The following is a 23,279-nucleotide window of genomic DNA, read 5'->3' as shown; positions in this document are numbered from 1 at the left end:
GACATATTGTAAATGTGATTTATTAAAGGGAACCCATCACCATGAAAATACTACCTGAGCTATCTTTATATTAAAAGATTCAGAGTAACTTGTGATTTATTGATTGAAATATCTTCCATGCTAAGGAGTCCAGTCCATTGATAACACAGAATGAGCCGGGATAACATGTCATTAGGATCATTTGAATATGTTAGAGCATCACAAAGTTATAACCACTTAAAGGTCAGATCTGATAAATGGGGCTTTGCCCTGAGGACCAAAATTGACAATGGCCTTAAGGAGTTAAATAGAAGGTGGTGGACAATGATTTGTTGCCGTCACATTTTTACCCCAGCCTAATAAGAGTTAACATTTAATGGACCCGATTTATCCCATCATATATCATATATTTTTATTGCCTTCTTCCTGTAGGTTAAGGTCATGTGTCATTAATTGGCTCGTTATAATTATAGCTCATTTAATGTTTGCGATTGATTTCCTCATTTTGTTGTATAATTACTGCTAAAATGTATCTAATTATATACAAAAAGAAACAGCACAGTAGAGGTTTGTTGCACACAAGGTTTATTTAATGGATAATTAGAAAAGGTTAAAGTACATGCTTCTAATTCTGCTTAGTTCTAAATGCCTTAAAGGAGAAGTCTGGCAAAATTTTTTATTAAAGTATTGTATTGCCCCCCCCCCCCCCCCCCCAAAAAAAAAGTTATACAAATCACCAATATACACTTATTACGGGAAATGCTTATAAAGTGCTTTTTTCCCTCCACTTCCTACTGCATCAAAGGCTTCACTTCCTGGATAAAATGGTGATGTCACGACCCGACTCCCAGAGCTGTGCGGGCTGTGGCTGCTGGAGAGGATGATGGCAGGGGGACACTGAGGGACTTAGGGCACTGGAGGGACACTGAGCATCCCTCTGCCATCATCCTCTTCAGCAGCCACAGCCCGCACAGCTCTGGGAGTCGGGTCGTGACATTATCATTTTATCCAGGAAGTGAAGCCTTGATGCAGTAGTAAGTGCAGGGAAAAAAGCACTTTATAAGCATTTCCCATAATAAGTGTATATTGGTGATTTTTATAACTTTTGTGGGGGAATACAATACTTTAAAAAAGGAATTCACAAGACTTCTCCTTTAACTCTATAATAAAGCTAGCATTTTAGTAACCTTTTTATTCACATCTGAATGCATGATACACATCTTTGTGAAATATGTTGGGGCAAAATAAATAAAGCAATAACAATACTTAAGCAAGCATAGCAGCAGTACAGTACATTAGTGATTATTAGAGGTCCAGTCAAATAATTTTATTTCTAATGCAGAGTTTCTGCTGTGTTGTCTTTTCAAGCATCTGGATTAGCACCCTTGTTGGTCTTGTATGCTACAGATGGTTTTACAGTGCTGGCTTTCCTTGAACTTGGAATTCATTTTAATCATAGTAGTTGAAATATAAAAAGTAAATTAGGTGATATTACAAAATCATTAGCACCCCTGGGCCACTGAAAATGCCCAATATTAATTCTAGGGTTGCATTCACACGTTGTGCTCTTTTGTCTGTAGTTACAGATCCGCATGTACACACAAAGTAAGGCCCTATCTATTCTTAATAGGCTTTTCACACATGCATAATTTTACAAATCTGTGAATAGCCTGTAATCCGTGCACGGATTGTTGCGTAAAATCTTTGGGAACATCCTTCGTCTGTCGTTTGTAAACATAACGGAGGTATCATCCGTAACGTCCACAAAATATGGTTCCTTAATTCTGTCATAGGTGTGGCTCCTCCTGGCAGCCATTTTTACAAGCGACTTCTCACTTTTATGGGAAAATATGGATTGCCTGTCTATTAAGGATATTTTTTTGCAGATTGCGGATGAAAATTGTAGACAATTGCAGATAATATATGGTGCCAGAAAATTTTGGAACATGTAGATGTAGCCCAAATTCCCCCCCCCCCCCCTCTTTTTCCTGTGGTATCAGCCCTGGCATTTTGAAGCACACAGGCCCACCCGCCGTATGGTGAAAAGTTTTGAGACAATGTGTGAGTGCAGCATGGATGTATATTGAATCCTCACAGCCATGCCTTGAATAACAGATAATAGCACAGTAAATGGGGTTAGAACAGGGGCGTAGCTAGGGGTTTAGCCTAGGGGGGCAAGTGAGTCTGAGTGGGCCCCCAACTGATTATGTTACCCATAGGGAACCTTACCTTGGCAGACGACAATGTTTTCTGAATAACAAAGGCTATAGTCTACTACATTACTCATAGTGAATAAGGATTGAGAAAAGTTATAGAGGCTTCTACATTTCATATATAGAACCATGTAAAAATGAAAAGGGTTATCTAAGGTTAGAAAAACATAGCTGTTTTTTTCCAGAAACGGCACGACTACCTATCTCCTATCTATATCTATCTATCTATCTATCTATCTATCTATCTATCTATCTATCTATCTCCTATCTATCTATCTCCTATCTATCTATCTATCTATCTATCTATCTATCTATCCATCTCCTATCTATCTATCTATCTATCTATCTATCTATCTATCTATCACCTATCTATCTATTTATGTATCTATCTATCTATCTATCCATCTCCTATCTATCTATCTATCTATCTATTGCTTCTAGACCATTGCTTCGTATCTATATATCTATCTATCTCCTGTCTATCTCTCTATCTATCCATCTCTTAGCATCTATCTCTCTATCTATATTCTATCTATCTATCTATCTATCTATCTATCTATCTATCTATATCCTATCTATCTCCTATCTATCTTCTATCTATCTATCTATCTATCTATCTATCTATCCATCCATCTCTTAGCATCTATGTCTATATCTATCTATCTATCTATCTATCTATCTATCTATCTATCTATCTATCTATCTATCCATCCATCCATCTCTTAGCATCTATCTATCTATCTATCTATCTATCTATCTATCTATCTATCTATCTATCTATGCCTCAGTCTGGAGTGCACACTAAGTACTGGTGTAGGAGTGCCAGCAACAGAGATTGAAAAAAATGTCTCCTCTTCAATAAAATTCAAGAAGTTGCAGCACATCCAAATCGTGCAAAATCTGTGTATTTATTTCATGGTAACAAAATTAGCCAGTGCAACGTTTCAGTCTCAAACGAAACAAAGCGAGACTGAAGCATTGCACTGGCTAATTTTGTTACCATGAAATAAATACACAGATTTTGCACGATTTGGACGTGCTGCGACTTCTTGAATTTTGTCTATCTATCTACCTACCTATCTATCTATCTATCAGCATTCTTCCAGAAACGGCACCACTACCTATCTCGTATCTATCTATCTATCTATCTATCCATCTCCTATCTACAATATCTATCCATCTCCTATCTATCTATCTATCTATCTATCTATCTATCTATCTATCCATCTCCTATCTATCTATCTATCTATCTATCTATCTATTTATCTATCTATCTATCTCCTATCTATCTATCTATCTCCTATCTATCTATCTATCTATCCATCTCCTATCTATCTATCTATCTATCTATCTATCTATCTATCTATCTATCTATCGATTGCTTCTAGACCATTGCTTCGTATCTATATATCTATCTATCTCCTGTCTATCTCTCTATCTTTCTATCTATCCATCTATTAGCATCTATCTCTCTATCTATATCTAGATGAATAAAAGTAACCAGCATGCTACACTGAGCTCTGCACAGGGAGGGGGGCAAAGTTATTGGCAGAAACGAATAAACTTAGAACCAGTTGAGTGAAGCTGCTGCCTGTACAGAGATGTCCAGGCTCCAGCATCAGGACGGGGGCTCCCTACTACCCCTCACTCAGTCTGCCCTCTACCACCTATAGCACACAGCAGCAGCCTGACGTACACACAGATGATGATGGTCACTCACTGTCAGCTGCTGCTGCTCCTCTTCAGTCAGCCATACACCTGCTGGCAGCCATACAGTAGCAGGATCCCTTGGCTCCTCTCCTCACATGGCTGCCCCTCCTCCCCTCCTCACACACAGCACTATGCAGAGCAGTGTGTAGCTGAGGGGGAGGAGCTACAGCTGCCATGCAACATGTGAGGGAACAGGAAGAGAGGAGAGAGCAGAACATCCCCGGCCAGGGGCAGCATCAGGTGACTGAGTGGGGCCCTCAGGAGCAGGGGGCCCACACCTGCCAGGCGCTGATGCCATCTGGGGGCCCCTACAGACGTATTAAGGCTGTCTGCAAAAGCAATAGCTTCTACAGACAGCATTAACCGTCTGGGACCTCAGTGGGCCCCTGCCTGAGTGGGCCCAGGGGCCACTGCCCCCCCTGCCCCCCCTAATTTCGCTTCTGGGTTAGAAGCAATATGTCTCTGTACTGTGTAGCATTGCTGCAGTTACAGTCCACTGCTACTACACAGCCTACGGAGGCAGACTGCTTCTGGCCCTGTTCACTGTATAGCCTGGACACTGTACAGCTGATCAGTGGGGGTGCCGGGGGTTGCATCTCACTGATCTGTGACCAGTTACTAATCCTGTGGATAGAACATCAGTCTATTTTAACTGAAAACACTTTCAAGAAGGCAAATTCTGTAAAATGACCAATAATACCAGTATACAAAGGGCAAATATTCCCACTACACCATGACCTTACCACCATACTGTTAGGGTAAGTTCACACTGAGGAATCAGCACTGAAATTCCTAGTGGAATCTCTGTCGTTGACTCCGCTCAGGATTCCACCTGCCTCAGTGCCTCAATGTAAGGTATAGGGCACCTCTGCTTTCCTTGGCTCTCCGCCCAAAGAGTTCATGTGACAATTATTTGAGAGGAGAGGCGTGGAGAGCGGAGATTCCCTATACCTTACATTGAGGCGCTGATGTCCTCTCTGATCATAGTCTCTCATTCTTTCGTTTCTTCTCCATCCTGACCCTTTCATAATGAGGTCTTCTCCCAGCCATGACTCTAAAGAATCTGTCATACAAAATATTTAGGCTCCTCACTCTCACTCCATCTTTATCTGCCTAAAAACTTTGGTTGCTATGTGCCCTCATATTGTATTAGGCCTCTATTGTATTTGTATTAGTGTAAATAGTATGTAGGCTCTCTAGGAGTAGGACCTATATATCTAATGTTTGTGGAAGGTGAATTAATTACGGAGAGGTAGTTAGCATTAAAATATATCACACTTTTATCTTCTTAAAAACACAATTAAAAAGTTTTTCATAAATTCATATATCATAAACATAATCATGTAAAATAAATTTTCATGAATTCATATATCATAAACATAATAAACAAATAATTCAGTTTATATAAAGCAAATGATAGGTTTAAAATCCAAATTCAAAGTTCTATGATATGATTTGCCAAAAATAGAGCGTCCGCGCAGGGCCCTTGCGCTGACTGTTCTATTGGTTGTGATCGTAGCTCACATAATAGAGTAGGTATCCTTATGGCATTTAGACTCTCTAGCCTCTTATCTTGTACTGGTTTCGGACCGGATGTTAATAGTTACAATATTGCAATATGATTTCAGTGTTTCAATTTGGCTTGATTTATATGCCCTTATCCAATTGTAGGTTACACTATGTTTAACGCATATGGCTTAGTTCAATATATCCCACTTTGTGTGCACGTATCAAAGTGGTGATCTGTTACATATGCAATATGCTGCGGTAAATATTTATAATTGATAAACAAACTACCTTGGTGGATATTCCACCTCTCACCATACATCCAGTGGTCAGTAGCCGTGTAGAAAATGGATCGGTCCGGCTCTGGAACGTATTGCTCTCCGGTCTCCGCTGTTCTTACTTGCCGGCGTGTATAGGATCCAACAGGAGGCTGTCAGTGTGTCCGCATGGTGGAGAGCGCGCGCTAGTTCGTCGCTACCCACTGTATATCGGTGTGTACGTCCTCCCATTCACCCCCCTGATGACTTTTTGTACAAGACTGTTCCATTAATAAAGAAGAATTTGCTACAGAACGGTCTCCAGCTGCAATTTTGTATGACAGTTATCCACTCTTCACTGAGGAAAGGAGTGAGCATACTCCAGAAACGCGTCTGAAAAGGATAACTTAACCGATGAAGACATTTTGACCTATATCCACATACTCCCATGGCCTCCACTCTGTACTCGCAGGAACCGTTATCAAAGATTCAAACGAGCGCGCTCTCCACTATGCGGACACAGTGACAGCCTCCTGTTGGATCCTATACACGCCGGCAAGTAAGAACAGCGGAGACCAGAGAGCGATACGCTCCAGAGCCGGACCGATCCATCTTCTACACGGCTACTGACCACTGGATGTATGGTGAGAGGTGGAATATCCACCAAGGTAGTTTGTTTATCAATTATAAACATTTACTGCAGCATATTGCATATGTAACAGATCACCACTTTGATACGTGCACACAAAGTGGGATATATTGAACTAAGCCATAGACGTTAAACATAGTGTAACCTACAATTAGATAAGGGCATATAAATCAAACCACATTGAAACACTGAAATCATATTGCAATATTGTAACTATCATCATCCAGTCCCAAACCAGTTCAAGATAAGAGGCTAGAGAGTCTAAATGCCATAAGGATACCTACTCTATTATGTGAGCCACGATCACAACCGTTATAACAGTCAGCGCAAGGGCCCTGCGCGGACGCTCTATTTTTGGCAAATCATATCATAGAACTTTGAATTTGGATTTTAAACCTATCATTTGCTTTATATAAACTGAATTATTTGTTTATTATGTTTATGATATATGAATTCATGAAAAATTATTTTACATGATTATGTTTATGATATATGAATTTATGAAAAACTTTTTAATTGTGTTTTTAAGAAGATAAAAGTGTGATAAATTTTAATGCTAACTACCTCTACCTCGTAATTAATTCACCTTCCACAAACATTAGATATATAGGTCCTACTCCTAGAGAGCCTACGTACTATTTACACTTTGTATTATTTCTTGGCATCAGAATAGTAGTGCACTCGGAGTACACACCTCCCAATATTCACAGTAGGGTGTAGCGAACATACATTACATATTCTTGTATTCTATGTATTTGTATTAGGCCTGCCCTTATATAGTATGAGGTCCCTCTGTTTAGCCCACAAATATAATTGGGTCCCTCTGTGCAGTGCTTATATACAGTAGTAATAGCTGCCTCTGCTCAGTCCCCTATAGTAGATAAGCCCCACTATGCAGTCCCCTAAAGGACATGCCACCCCCATAGTATTTAACCCCCAGAGTAATTACCCCCTATAATAATTAACCCCTCCATTCAGCCCCCTTAGTAATTAACCCCCCATGCAGCCCCCATAGTAATTAACCCCCTTGCAGCCCCCCATAACAATTAAACCCCCATGTAGACCCCCCTAGTAATTAAATCTCCACACAGCCCCATAGTAATTAACCCCCATGCGGCCCCACACAGTAATTAAATCCCCCATGCAGACCCCCATAGTAATTAAATAAAACCCTTGCAGTTCCCTATATTAATTAGATCCCCCCATGCAGATCCCCATACTAATTAAACCCCCATGCAGACCCCCAAAGTAATTAAATCCCCCATGAACCCCCCCATAGTGATTAAACCCCCCATGCAGCCGCCCATAGTAATTAAATCCCTCCATGCAGACCCCCCATAGTATTTAAAACCCCCATTGCAGTCCACCATAGTAATTGCACCCCCCATGCAGCCCCCTATAGTAATTAACCAAACCCCCCCACACACACACACACACATACACAGTGGCCCTCAGTAATATCCCCCCCCCCCCTATGCACTGCAGTCCCTCATAGTAATTTAAAAACCTCTTAGCAGTTTTTTGCATGAAAGTGAGGGGGAAAGCAACAACTCACCTGTCACACGCTTCCCGAAGCTGCCCCTGTCGCCAGATGTGCTCTCCTCTGCTCTTTTGTGGCACAGACAGAGTGTGCCAGAGACGCTGCCTATGCCAGAAGTCGTCTGCCTGGTTGCCTGCACCAAATCAATTGCGTGTATCTTAAAGATGCAAGCACAATTGAATAGTGTGTAGTGTGCTCACCTGGGAATCCCAGAGTCCTGGGATGGCTAGGAAGCAGTGCAGTTTGACACTGGCCCCCTGTGATTCGGTACCTTCTTTCTCCTGGCCGCTAGCTCCCTTTCGCTTATCACTATGGTAGGGGAAAGGAGTCGCAGGACCAGGGGGAATATGGGACTGGCAATTAGCAGGCACGGTCCAATCGTTGTGCCTGCTAATAAGGCATTTAGATACAGCTGTCAAAATTGACAGCTGCATTTAAATGCCTGTTTTCCCCCATTTGTGGTGGTCTAGTTGCAGGATTGTGTACCAACCCATTCATCCACACACCCACCCTGCGTGCGCGACACAATCGCAAAGGGGCATTCCCTGCTACTTGTCTGGCGGGGGGGTCTGTGCTGATCCCGGCTCAGCAATCTATTGCTCTCGTCTGCAGCAGCTGAGCACAATAGTACACCGATCTCATTGATCTATGCAGTATATATATACTGCATAGATCTCAATGAGAGATCAATGTAGTTAAACTAGAAGTCCCCCAGTATGTAAAAAGAAAAATGTTTTTTTATTAATTAAAAGATTCCCTCACCTAATAAAAGACTGAATCACCCCCCTTTTGCCATTTTGTAAATAAAAAAAATAATAATAAATTAAAAAATAAACATGTTTGGTATTGCCACATGTGTAATCGCCTGAACTATTAAATTATCACGTTCCTGATATTGCATGGCAAAAGGCGTAAGCGTTCAAAAATTGCGCAATCGCATCAAATCCAGAATATTTGTGATAAAAAGTGATCAAAAAGTCGCATATGTAAGCAAACAAGGTACTGGTAGAAAGTACAGATTGTTGCTCAAAAAATTACACCTCACACTGCCCCATAGACCAAAAAATAAAAGCGTTATAGGCATGTTAATTATATAGAGCAATTTTAAGGAACATTTATTTTTTAAATAAAGGTTTTAATTTTTTAAAAGCCATCAAATAAAATAAAAGTTATACAAGTTACATATTGTTGTAATCATACTGACTTGCGGAAAATAGATAACATGTCAGTTTTACCCTAGGGTGAATGGCGGTAAAAAGCCACAATAGAATTTTATCACACATACTGTATAATATTTTAATGGTTTGACGGTAAATTTTAAGCAAAAATTAAGTCTGTCATTGCAAAGTACAATTAGTGGCGCAAAAAATAAGGGCTCATCTTGGTCTCTAGGTGGAAAAATGCATGTGCTATGGCCTTATATACACAAGGAGGAAAAAATGAAGGAGCAAAAATGAAAATTGGCCTGGTGCTCTAAGGTTTAAGACAGCACATTGACATGCTAAAGGCTGGGGATGGTCCGAACCTGACGAGGTTTGGGTTCGTACGAACCTGAACTCTCGGCAATGAATCCCGCTGTCTTTCCGCTCCGTGCAGCAGGTGGATACAGCCAGAGGACAGCCTGGAAAACTGGGATACAGCCATAGCCATAGGTTCCGAACCCGGCAGGTTCGGACCATCCCTACTAAAGGCTATAAGAATTCAACCCCATTCCCCTCTCACTGTCCAGATGTTTGATGTAAACAAGTCCCTCTCTGCAACTTTGTAGCAACTTTGTTGTATTGTTTTCACCTGTTGTGAAAAATTATATAACAATAACAAAAATAATAGATAATATTCATTATTTGGATGGACATAATCAATTATGGCTCTTATTCTATATGGTGTGTGCACTGCTGGCCAACTTCCAATTAACTTTAATGGAAAGCATTATTATATTGAAAATAAAGCAGTAATTTAACCCCTAGGCGACCCTGGACATACCTGTATGTCCAGGGCTGCCTACATGTGTTCAGAGCGGGGCCGCGCGGCGGCCGCGCTCTCAACCGCCGCGGTCCTGGGTACCGCTGGTAGCCCGGGGCCGCGGCTATTAGCGGGCATGGTCCGATCGCCGTGCCCGCTAATAAAGTAATCGGATGCAGCTGTCAAAGTTGACAGCTGCATCCGATTACTTGATGCAGCCGTTCCCTGGTGTCTAGTGGGCTGGATCGCTCCTCCGGGACGATCCACACATCCTCCTCAGGCCGGGCTCAGTGCCGTAATGGCGCTGATCCCGGCTTGGCACTCGATTGTTTCTGGCTGCAGCAGCCTGAAGCAATCAAAGTGCCTATCCCATCGATCTATGCTGCATATCTATGCAGCATAGATCTCAATGAGAGATCAGAGTGCTTATACTAGAAGTCCCCATGGGACCAATTATACTAGAAGTCCCCATGGGACCAATTGCCCAAACTATTAATTATTCACATTCCTGATCTTGCACGGTAAACGGCGTAAGCGCAAAAAATCCCAAAGTGCAAAATTGTGCATTTTTGGTCGCATCAAGTCCAGGAAAATTGTAATAAAAGGCGATCAAAAAGTCGCATATGCGCAATCAAGGTACCGATAGAAAGAACACATTATGGCGCTAAAAATGACTCCTCACACAGCCCCATCAATCACAGGATAAAAGCGCTATAAGCATGGGAATGGAGTGATTTTAAGCAACATACATTTGTTAACAATGGTTTGAATTTTTTGAAGGCCATCAGATACAATAAAAATTATACATGTTACATATCATTGTAATTGTAACGACTTGAGGATCATATATGACAAGTCAGTTTTTCCCCAGGGCGAGCAGCATAAAAAGGAAAAAAAAACAAATAAAAGAAATGTGGTTGTTGTTTTTTTCAATTTCACCACACATTGAAATTTTTTCTGGTTTCTCAGTGTACTTTATGAAAAAATGCCATTGCAAAGTACAATTAGTGATGCAAAAAAATAAGGGCTCTTGTGGGTTTCTAGGTGAAAAAATACAAGTGCTAAGGCCTTTTAAGCACAAGGAGTGAAAAACGAAAACTTTAAAAATTTAAATTGGCCCGGTCCTCTAAGGGTTAACCTTACAATTATGGCCGTATTTTACATGTATTTTATTGTGTGTAAACATAGCCTAAACATTATGAAATGTAAATATATATGTCTGTAGTATGTATGTATATAAAATTCTTCTGTTATCTTCTTTCCACATTTTAAATTCAGATTAATAATACTGAATTCAATCAAACTAATATTTAAACCAGAGAAAGCAATGACATTTTGTGTATATAATGTAATCCACTGAAAAGACCTCTAAGGGTCAAATATCTGGTTGTTGACTAACCTAATAATAGAATAATTCATGTTGCTTGAACATTAGAATTCATTTCATAGGCTGATGTCAGAAAATGCTAAATAGTCAACAATTTTTAAATATAGAATTTTCATTTTGTAACAATAGAGTGCCCCAAAAGATTCCAATAATTGGACTAGACCTGCTGTTTTATGCTATTACTTTCATGTCGACTTTCTTAAATCTAAAGCATTAATACAGTATTCAGCAGAAAATTTGCTTCCTTCCAGAATGTTTTTCTGATTTTTCCAGTTCTTATCTTTTACCTTCTTGCTTCATGTTGTCTGAATGATTTATATGTAATTATAGAAAGCTGGCGTTATGAGTCATAAGGATAATTTAGTATGTACTTGCACCTTGAGTGGAAGACAGGAAGAGTGACAGTAGGTATTGGCTTTCTCAAAACCAGAGGTGGTGTACATACATTAATAAGGCATCTTTGAAAAGTACAGCAATACCTTCACAATGCCAACACTGAAAAAGTAAATGGACATTTCTTTGTATGGGGCATGGGTGTTTTAAACAATGCATTCTTTTCAGTTGATGCAGTATGTATATGACCAGAAGACTAATTTTAACTCCACAGTGGTGACTTTGGATGCGATTCCTGCCTCAATTCATACAATTTTACAGTGGTATAAAGCAATCTTGAAACAAAAATGTTCCCCTAAAATCTAATATTGGCTCGAGGGTCATCTGATTTTTTACAAGCCAAACTAAGGATTTAACTAACTATATAATCCAAATAAGTGAGCGCCAAACTGCTAGATTGGCACTCGCTTAGGCTAGGTTCACACTGCGTTTTCAGCATCCGTTTAACGGATCCGTTTTTTTTAACGTCCAGAAAAATAGGGTCAGCAACGTTTTTTGGTCCGTTTTGGTCCGCCAAAAAAAAACGGATCCGTTTTTTTTTATAATGGAAGTCAATGGAAAAACGGATGCACACAAATGAATCCGTTTTTTGCAATCCGTTTTTCATGCGTTTTTTCAAAAAACGGATGCGTTAAACGGATGCTGAAAACGCAGTGTGAACCTAGCCTAACTGAGCCTATTACACGGATCCATGGTTGTGCAGCAAGGGCTGTATATATTGCTACCAATGTCTGTGCAGCCCCTGCCTTAAGTATAAAATAATAAACTTTATACATACCTCTCCACATTCCTGGTATTCTAGCTTCTGCTTGCCGCTGGAACTTCTGAGCTGGTGTCTGAAGTGTCAGACCACACAGCCAATCACTGGCCACTGCACCATCCTGTCTCGGCAAGTCATTTACTGAGCAGCCTACCACTTAAGAGACTGGCTCAGAGATTCCAGCAGGACAGGTATGTATAAAGTTTATTATTTTGTAAATATTCATCAGGGATTTGGGCCCTGCAACAGATGATTTTTAGGCAGGATTAAATGACACAATCAGCCAATGATTGTTTTCTTCGGCTGATTTTTGTCTTTATTACACCAAGCGATAATCTGCCAAATCAGCCCTAAGTTGTACTATTTGTGCAGGGTTGAGCATATATATATATATATATATATATATATATATATATATATATATACTGTATATATATATATGTATATATATATATATATATATATATATATATATATATTTATATATATGTATAATTTGTTATGTAGTTTGAACAGTTGTACATTAAAATACATTCAGCTCTTTTTCTCATGTTGTAGAATGACTTTAAAGGGTATTATTTTCTTGGTCTTAGAAAATGTTATTCATTGTTTTGTGCATGTCTTTCTGCTGTATTCGGCTGAGGCAGTTTGTTGCTAGAATTAATTTTCATTTTTAAAGCAAAAAAAGAACAGCAATAGCTGTAGGCTTGAAAAAGAGACAACGTTAAGTTGTTGCTGGCAGAGTTTCTTACATTCACATTAAGGAGGATTTTTTACTGTTAAGTGAAATGAATTAAACACTGTAATTTACAGTAAATGTGTAAAAATATTTAATGAAACACATAGGGGGATTTATCAAGAATAGTATACCTGTACATCGGTTTTACCTTAATCCCTGCTCCATATCGAATGCAGTATTTATTGAGAGGTGCATGCAGCAAATCTGAGGCTGCCAAATTCCCAGATTCAGCCTAGGTACCCGGGCAGTCTCCTCCTTCCCCACGGATCGGGAAGGCTTCAGCAATCAGCGGCAGGTTCGTGAATGTTCGAGTTCAATCAAACCTAGGATTTCCCGAGGTTCGATCAACTCTACTGCTGAGTACAAAAATCTGTGATTTTTTTGGGGCTAATGTCAGCTAATTACGGGGATAATCCCTCCCCTAGTGTAGTCTTGGTACTCTTTGTGATTCAGTACAAGTGAACTTAAGCAATAATATAATAAACATAGAAATAAAAATAAAATAAAAATACACTTGGTAGAAAACAATACCCATATTAGAATGTTGGCTTAGAATGTTGACATATAACATAGGCTTAGAATGTTGACATAGAATGTAGGTTTACAATGGTGATACAGAATATAGGATCAGAATGTTGATATTAAAAGGTAGGCTTAGAATTTTGACAGAATTTAGGCTTAGAATGATGACATAGAATTTAGGCTTAAAATGTTGACATAGAACATAGTCTTAAAATGTTGACATAGAATGCAGGTTTAGAATGTTGAAATAGAAAGTAGGCCTAGAATGTTGTCATTCTCTTTACCCAAAGACCTCAGACTTATTTCCAACATCCCCAGTTTTAAGCGTGCCCTAAAGACCCATCTCTTCAGGCGTGCTTATAACATTTCGTAATCTCGTCTCCCTTTGCTATCCCTTCTCCATCCTCTCTATAACTTCTTCGGTGCTAGGTACACTGTCCTTGTCATCTGAGCTTAGAAAATGGCTTGTGACTGGCTTGCCCAGCCGCCTATAGGCACTTAGAGAATCCATGTACAATGACTGGAACATTGACAAATAAAGCACTTGTTGCCTATCGTGTTACTCCCAGTCATCCTAGCCTGTAAGCTCTTGAGAGCAGGTCTCTAATTTGTTGTTGTAATTTATTCATTGTATAATTTAATATATAACCTGTAACGTATTTATATATATTTAAATAAGCGCTGCGGAATCTGTTGGCGCTATACAAATAAATATTATTATTATTATTATTATTATTATTATTATTATTATTGAATGTATGCTTAGAATGTGTGCATAGAATGAAGGCTAAGAATGTTGTCATTGAATGAATTCTTAGAATGTAGACATTAGCCTAATTAAACTCCAAGGTACCCCATTCCTGCATAAGGTCCCCCCTCTCTCATATGGAGTACTGTCTGTGACCTTTTTTTTTTAGACCCTTGCTCAGCACCCTGAACTTGTCTCTGTGACCATGTTTTCCTTTAGAAAAGCTTCCTTACAGACACTTTATTACCTCATCCTCTTTCTCATGCAAAGGTCCTTAAAGTGTCACTGTCGTTATAAATTTCAAAATGTAAATCAACAGTAGATGCGAAAAAGCAAGATTGCAATATACTTTTTTTTTTTGTTGTTATCATGCTGTAAAACAAAGCTATGCTTACCAGAAATCCAGGTCCAGTCTCCTAAAGACAGATTTCCTTGTTTCCTTTGCTTGTTACAAATGTCCCCGCAGCTCCGGAGCTCAGGGGATTTATGTAGAGGCGCATTGCCTCTACATAAATCCCGAGCGCACAATGCTCGTCCGGGGGAAAATTTTTAAACCTGGCGTAGGTTTCAGTATTAATTATAAATGCGGCGTATGCAGAGGCCGTGCCCCCTTTGCGTGCTGCCGCATCCCCCGTAACGCCCCTTCTCTGCCCCACTGGCGAAGGTGCCACAGATGGGGCAGATGCAAAAAAAAAATTCACTAAAATACCCTTTGCGAATATTTTTACACCAAACAGCCCCCAAAAAAGGTATTTTCGCCTTTTCATAAATGTCCCCCAATGTGTCCATCAATCACACGACTGCCTTCTCTCTGTGAGCACTCAGATGACCTGGGATAGACAGGACTTCCTGTTTTCTTACTGTTTCCTGGTTTTTGTTTGTTAGTTTTTTTAAAAAAAAAAATAGTCAAAAAACAGGAAGTGCCATGTTTTCCATGATAACTAAAAAAAAAAAAAGTAAATTGCAAACTTGCTTTATATTACATCTACTGTTGATTTGAAATTTGAAAGTTATAATGACAGTGAAACTTTAAGCTTTTAGTTGCTGATTGGCTCTGCTGAACTCTAGCTAGTGCTCCAGAACTTTTAATGACATCATCACAGATTCACTGTTTGGGAGAAGAAGAGTGTCTCACAGAGGGCACAGGCCCATCTGGCATTTGCCAGGACTGCTATATGGCTTGTCCAGCCCTGACAAAGAGCCAGTGGAACACTCAGCAATGTTATTCACCCAGTTATACAGTATATAGCAATCAATGGTATCACAGCACCAAGACCCTGACTGATCAAAACTTTTGAAATGTCTGTGTGACATGTCATAAAATGTTTTTATTGACATTAATGTTTTAATAAATCATATTATAATGATATATTTAACAGGTCGACATAAATTAGCTGTAATTCTGAAACATGCATATGTGTCCTTCCCTACCTTTCTTTGCGGCTCAAAATATCTCAAAATATTATGAATGTATATTCTGAGACTCATGCTTAGGACTGACCTTTTAGTATGGGTACAGACACGTGTAACAGCAGCGCCATTACCAGCTGAAAACCAGCACTAGCATGTAATTGAAAACTGTGCAGCAGTACCATAGACTTTGAGTGTTGTGGTAGGGTGCATGCTCGACAGCTGCTTCATACTTTTCCTAGTCTTGCATCTGGACTGTGGTCCTCAGTTCAGCTGATGCACCCCCATCTTTCTAGCTTTTATCACTTATTTCATGGAAAGGTGATTAATGCATTAGCCTTTAGTTATTTTTTAGCTTATAGTCTGCATGTAAGCAAATATAACTATATATATATATATATATATATATATATATATATATATATATATATATATATGTATATTGCATATTACTAAATAAAAGCACCAAGCCTTTGTATACTGTTTGTACTTGTTAGCATAGACATCTGATTTCCCTTTGGTTTCATTATAATCTAAAACAATAATGATGGTCTTGTTAGGAAATTTGGTTAGTGTGTGTGATGATCAGGGTCAATAGTGTAGTCATTCTAAATATAAAACTTTATGATGATGAAATAACAAATGATGTGGGTTGCTATGGAAATTGTCAGCAATATTTTAATAATAAAGCATAAGCCAAATTCATATTTATATGCATATGTACTGCAAAGTAAGAAACACAAAGAACAAAGCACAAAGAGGTCAAGTTCTTCAATTAACCTGGTCAGACATAGCTATTTTTCGTAGATGTACTTACATGAAGATTATTTCAGTCAACTCATGTTCATACAACTTGACAGGAGCATGGAAGGGTGATTCTATGGTAACAGTAGGTCATATAACACAGTGGTTGTCAGATTTAATAAAAAAAACATGAGTAGGACTAGAGTTATTGTTCCAGTTTTATAATAAAAAAATAAAAAATGAAATATAAATGTTCTTTTCTTAGATATGCATGTGTTTGTATGCAGCAGAGTAAAAAATGTAATGAAATATAAAACAGTGGAACATACAAAACATAAATTGCATATTCTTAAATTCTACCTGCATGGTTCCCATGGTTTAAAAACATTCATAGTATGCACACATGGGCTATGTTCACACTATGTTTAAAAAACAGAAAAGCCCTCCACTATTTAAAAAGACATCTGTTATTGCCGCATTTTAATTGAACTCAATGCAATGCACCGACGTCAATGGAATGATGGACGTCCAATACACACAGTATATGAAATAACGGATGTTGTCTGCCCGAACGTCACAATAATGATCACGACAATTATTTTTGGAAGTCTTTTGTAAACACTGGACATTATTTTTTTTCGTTGTTCACACACAGTTTTTATTTTTTCAACATCTTTTCACCGTTTTCACTTCTAAATTCATTGGACTTTTCAATTAAAGATAAAGGGCAATCTGTCCACCTGAACTAGAATATTTTACAACAGCTGTCTTTGCACTGACAAGCGGCCAAACAGGCGAATGATTAATGTCATTTTGAACTCAAAATGACGGACTTCATTTTTTTCTTTTCAAAAACGGTGAGGAAAAAACATAGTGTGAACATAGCCATGGGCAGTCTCACTATCGTCACACACAACACTGTCATTAACAATGTGGAAGTTAGAGCTGCATGGTTTCAGAGGACAGTTTTATCCACAGATATATGCAATTGTTTGAAAGGATATGCTGTTGATTCGGTCTACACTGCAACCGCCTGACTTCTTGATGAGATTCTAGTTGCTGCTTTTCTTATGACTGTTAGATCAGATATAGCCTGGAACAGTGCTGTCAGCAACAAAATAAGCTTCATAGTAATAACAGCAGTTATTACAATGGCCCTAGAATAAAAAACAATTGAGTCTAGCAATGAAGCATTCGGGGAAGTCAGTGGTGAATATTTATCAATGTTGTTGTATAGTAAAATGTAATACAATTGTTGTATTAAGATGATGTAATGCACAAAAGCGACAATGGGAATAGACTAATCTAATCTAACTAACATTGTCTTTCATGACGACATATAAACCCTCTCTCTCTGTTTATTTGCAGGCTGCAGAATGGCTATGCTTAAACTGTCAGACACAAAGGGCTCTCTCAGGACATCTGGGGGATTTAGACAAGATGCCCCAAACATTAGGATTATCACCTAAATCTTCACCGAAACATCCTGTTCCTGCAGAACAACTACAAAAACCTTTAATACCACATGAGAAGTTAATTGAAAAAACAGCTGATCAGGTATTAAGAAAAGACATCTCTAAACTTCCAGAAGAAAAGCTTGGACAGACTAACGTAGTGGTTCAAAAAAGCAAAGATGTCAAGACCATAGATATTAAGCCTGCAGTAACGGAAAAAGATACTGTATTAGAGGCGCCCATACTAGCAGATATGCTTCCTTTTAAAGATCATAAACAAGCTACCATACTGGACACTACACTGGTACCTGCAGAGAATTTACAGTCCAGCGAGAAAATGATGCCAAAGCAAGATTTGATGATTGACCTTTCAGCAACAGCTTTGAAGGAGATTGATGATGGAACATGTGATGAGAGAATTAAACCTGAAGCAAGCCAACTCATGGATCATGAAACTGGAAAAGAGAAGACTGTAAGTAGTAATTGCTATATAAATCAGCTAGCATTGTATTAAAATAAATGACATGAACATTACTTCTCATTTCTGTTTACATCTAAAAGGCGTTTCATATGAAGTGCAGGTCATTTAAAAAACTATATTGCAAAAAAAAAGAACAGTAATAAGAAGAAGTATAAAAAAAACTTATCCCCAGGAATTTATATTTTCCTATATTCGCCTTCATGATTTTAACATACTGGTGTGTCAACTTTTTCCTTTTCTTTGGTTTTATCAATTGTTGTCTGAGTGTGCAGACCATGACTAGTTAGGAGAAATCAGCGCTTAGCACATATTCTTCAGGCTCTGTGTCACATAACCGAGATGGCTTCATAATGTAAGTCCGAAAGGCCATCTTGCTGTGGTCTGAACACTCAGAACTAAACATGTCTCTGTGAAATGTCCAACTTTTTTTTCATAACAGATACACTTTAAAGGGAACCTGTCACCCCCCGTGCCGGGGTGACAGGCTCCCAACCCCCCTCTAGAACTCCCTATACTTACCTGATCGCGCCGGGTCCCACTTCTTGATCCAGTCTGGTGACGGAGATTTCAGCGCCTGAAGCCCTGAGATGAGTCCGACGCTCATAGAGAATGAATGCAACGTCGGACTCACCATTCATTCTCTATGGGCATCGAACTCATCTCAGGAGCACACCAAACTACCTCCACATTAGTGTAGTCTGAGGCTAACCCTGCATAATGTTCCCTACAACTTCCGTTCCCTTCAAAGTTCCCTACTACTTTAGTTACATAGGAAACAATGCATAGAGTGCTTACAGAATTTAAATACTACAGATAATTTTCATAACATGCTTCATACATTAAAAGAGAACTTATAATCACACGCTTAACCCTTTCACGACCTGGTGTCATTGATGCCTCAATGCCCAGGTCGTTTTTGGACAGCAGCTTATGGGATCATAATAATCCCATAAACTGATGTCCCTGCCTTCCCTCCCTCCGTCCCTGCCTGAGGCTTCCGGTTTCCATGGCTACCATCAGGGCCCTGCAATCACTTTGCAGAGCCCCGATGGATAGCGGACAGAGAATTCTCCCTCTGTAGAGGGAGAATTCTCTGTCAGGAGCCCTATAGATGCTGCGGTCATGCTGACCGCAGTATCTATAGGGTTAGCTCTCAGCACCGGAGCATCTTGATAGTTAATTAACGTCGCTGCAACATAGGGCATAGGCTGTATCGACGTTATTTAACAGTGGAGCGGCGGGAGATGGTAAACATACCAGCACAGTAAGGCTATGTTCACACAACGTAAGAGATCAGCTGTTCCGTGACCCAGCTTGGTCACAGAACGTCCGGTCTCTGAAATGATCAACCTGGCCGGTACTGCAGTACCAGCCGGATGATCTTTTTGGCCGCAGTGTTCTGATGCGGGTGCATCCCTGCGTGCCCGCATCAGAACTCTTCGCTGCATGCTATCGAGCGAACGGCCAGATTCGCTCGCTCCATAGTGTGCACTGACATGGGTTTCTGCAGCCGCTATTCATTGAATAGCGGCCGCAGAAAACTGGCATTTAAGTTATTTGCGGTGCCGCAAGGGATCCCGGCAGGAGCGTATACTTTGTGCATACACTCCGGCCGCGATCCCATAGATGGCTATGTAACGTATATTTTCGGAATAACCACAGCCATTGTACAAAAATATACGTTGTGTGAACATAGCCTAAAGCAGTAGTTTAACATACACACTGACACGTTCCTTCTTTAGTCTATAGTATTGCAGTCCCAAGTACTTTGAATTAAGCAGCAGCAGATAGCTGTCTTCTGGTCACCTCCAAGAAACAGATTAAACTAATATCTACTAAATATCCTAAAAATGTTTAACATGATCAAAGTAGAATTCACTACAGAAGTGACTTGTTTAGGGTGCGTTCACACATACAGGATCTGCAGCAGATTTGATGGCGCACATTTGAATATGCAGCAGATCCGCAGCAGATTTGATGGCCCAGATTTGATTTGCTTTGAATCTGCTCCTTTAAATCTGCGCCATCAAATTTGCTGCAGATCCTGTACGTGTAAACGTACCCTTGGGCAATGTTCACACTATGTATATTTTCTTAAAACTACGTGATTATTACGAGTATATATGTTAAATTACCAACTATGGAATCCCAGCCGGAGTGTATACACATTGTATCCACTCCGCCCAGGATTTCTAGCCGCGCCGCGAGAAACTGACATGTCAGTTTTCTGCATCCGCTATTCAATGAAACCCCCGTCAGTGCACGCTATGGAGCGAGCGGCTCCGCACGCTCCATAGTGTGCAGTGGGGAGTTCTGATGCGGGCGCGCATGGATGCGCCCGCATCAGAACTCTGCGGGGCTAAAGATAATCTTTTCTGAGACCAGACGTTCCATCTCATACTACGTGTGAACATAGCCTTGATCAGTATTTGGTGTGTCCATAAGTAATGTATTAGAATTGAATTAGGGGTTGCAGGGCCACTCTATGGCCTCGATTCCCTGCATGTGCACGCTTTGCGGGGGTGGCGGTCACTGACCGACACGGTGTGGAGTTAGCGTAGGGACCCGTGTGAACCAGGAGACCTGCACGTTGGTACACGGGGCGATATGGCTTGATCAATTCATATTCCAACATCCTGAAGTTGTTTTTTTAAAATAGGCTTAGCAGCATTAGTATCAGCCATAGGTGTGATGTGCAGCCGCCCCTCTATCTCCATGTCGGATAATGTATTAGAATAATTGCCATTAAATTGGACTCTAAAGAGAAAAGGAAAAGAGAACAATATAGGCTATAGATCTAGAATTAAAGTGGTAAACACCTCTTAAGCTTCCTGTGCAGGTCAGGCTCTTCCATTGATAATTGCTTCTGAGCTCTGGTGCAACTCAGCTATTCTGGATGAGCTCATCAGGCTTGCTATTTAAAGGGGTTATCACCTAAGATCTAAAAATGAAATGCTCTTACTCACCAAGTCCCCCTGAGTATTTTAAACCTTCTCCTGTCTTTCTAGCTGCTGCCGTTCCTGAGTTACAAGTTTTTCTAAAAGCCGATCTATAACTAAGATAGGAAACTACATTTCCCGTCATGCATCTTCCTGATTGGTCTGTTTGTGTACTCACCCCCTTAGCTTTCTTTCCTGCCCATTGCTATCTTTACCATTGCACAGCAAACACTGGACTGTTTTTTCACAGATTTTTACATCACATCACCCCACAATGCATTCCATACTAGCTGATGACATAGCAGAGCTGACGGACGCATGGTGTAGCTATGTGCTGAACTAACCCAGTCCCCAGAGAGGAGATCACATGTCCTGTCTACAAAGGGAGAGAGGAAGCGGGAGCTGAGAGTTGTTAGAGTGGAAATAGAGAAGATGAATTTAGACATCCAGAGCGAAAAAGAACGAGATAAAAAAAACAGGGAAAAGGAGCAAGATACAGTAGGTTATAAATATATATTAGACATAGGGTGGTATCGGGAAGGAGGATTGTTTAGAATATTGTTTTTGTTATCTGGATAACCCCTTTAAGCTCTTTTAGATCTCTCACTGCCCACTGATTGAGATGCTCTGTGAGATACTGTAGCTTTATTAATTTCCATTGTGTTCTTTGGATGTTATCCCAATTTTAGTTAATTCCTTACCTCTTTCTTTTTCTCATCCCTGGCTTTTATGAATGGTTTCTATTGTCCACTTCTCAGGTTTAATGACCTCAGCTTGTTGTTGATTGTTTTGCCTTGATGTGACTGACCCTTGTTTCTGACCTCAACTACATGTTACTTATCATTATGCAATACATGACGTAACAAATGATACATTGAGTTATTACATAACTTTCAAAATGTCAACTTCATCCACATCTATGACTAAATCTATAATCTTTCACTTTTTAAAACTTCCCATTCGAGGTTTGCGTTAAAATACAATAAGCCAAGTTTAAACTTGCTTATATCCAACACCAAATGAAAGCAACATTTATTCCAGGTTATATAATTTATCAGAAGTCATTACTAACTTTTAACCTATGGATTTGGACATTAAGAAGTCTTTACATTTCTTTGTCTCTCTCCTCTGTTGCTGTAGAAGAATCAATACAAAAAAGCAAGTCTAAAAAAATAAAAAATTCTTAGTCATTTTTTTTTTGTAAAATAATAAAACATGATATCATGTTACACATATTATTGTAGTATCATTACTTTAAAAAAAAAAAAAAAAAATTCTAATTCGGGAACCCCAAAGGTAAAGCCATAACATAAACTAACATAGGGTAATAGGTTTACTGTGTGACTGTTGGAGGATTAGGGAGGCATAGTACCCTCATATCAACCATTGCAGATAATGTTTCAGTGATCAAAAGTCACTGAAGCATAGCAGGGCAACCTAGCCAGCAGCCCCGAAATTTGAGAAACCAATTAAGACATCCTGGGACTGTGTATGTTGGGTTATACATGGATGATACATTATCATTTTCACAAATCCATGCCTCTCTGGAAAGCTTTTTATTGTGTTTCCTAGAGGTAAGTGAATCAATTCAAAACAAATTAAATGCTTTCCAAATTTCTAAATTAATTTGAATTAATTAAAATCTGAAACTTTTGGGATTTGTTTCAGGCAAATCAATCAGATGTCCAAATCAAGTCCGGTACATTGAGCAGCCCTGAGGTAAGCAGCATTGCATCACCGCTTACACTCATTAGATTCACTAGGCCAGGAGCTCTGCATTCGGCCTAGTGAATGTGTACAGCCACTCAGTTTATTGTACAGGAGCAGGGATTTCTGCTTTTGACATGAATGTCTGCTCCCATATGTACTATACTAATAAGGTAGGG

General features: G+C 39.5%; 1 protein-coding gene across 1 annotated transcript in view; it reads left to right on the top strand.

The window, feature by feature from the left end:
* PCLO (piccolo presynaptic cytomatrix protein) overlaps window positions 1–23,279 on the top strand; it is a 259,253-nt gene that overhangs the window by 138,222 nt on the left and 97,752 nt on the right. Inside the window, exon 5 of the mRNA XM_069957749.1 lies at window positions 17,888–18,445. Coding sequence (XP_069813850.1) covers window positions 17,888–18,445 — 558 coding nt within the window. The remainder of the gene's footprint in view (window positions 1–17,887; window positions 18,446–23,279) is intronic.

The sequence above is a fragment of the Dendropsophus ebraccatus genome, chromosome 1 (genome assembly GCF_027789765.1).
Source record: "Dendropsophus ebraccatus isolate aDenEbr1 chromosome 1, aDenEbr1.pat, whole genome shotgun sequence".
NCBI classification, from domain to species: domain Eukaryota; kingdom Metazoa; phylum Chordata; class Amphibia; order Anura; family Hylidae; genus Dendropsophus; species Dendropsophus ebraccatus.
This window is presented reverse-complemented; position numbering and strand designations above follow the sequence as displayed.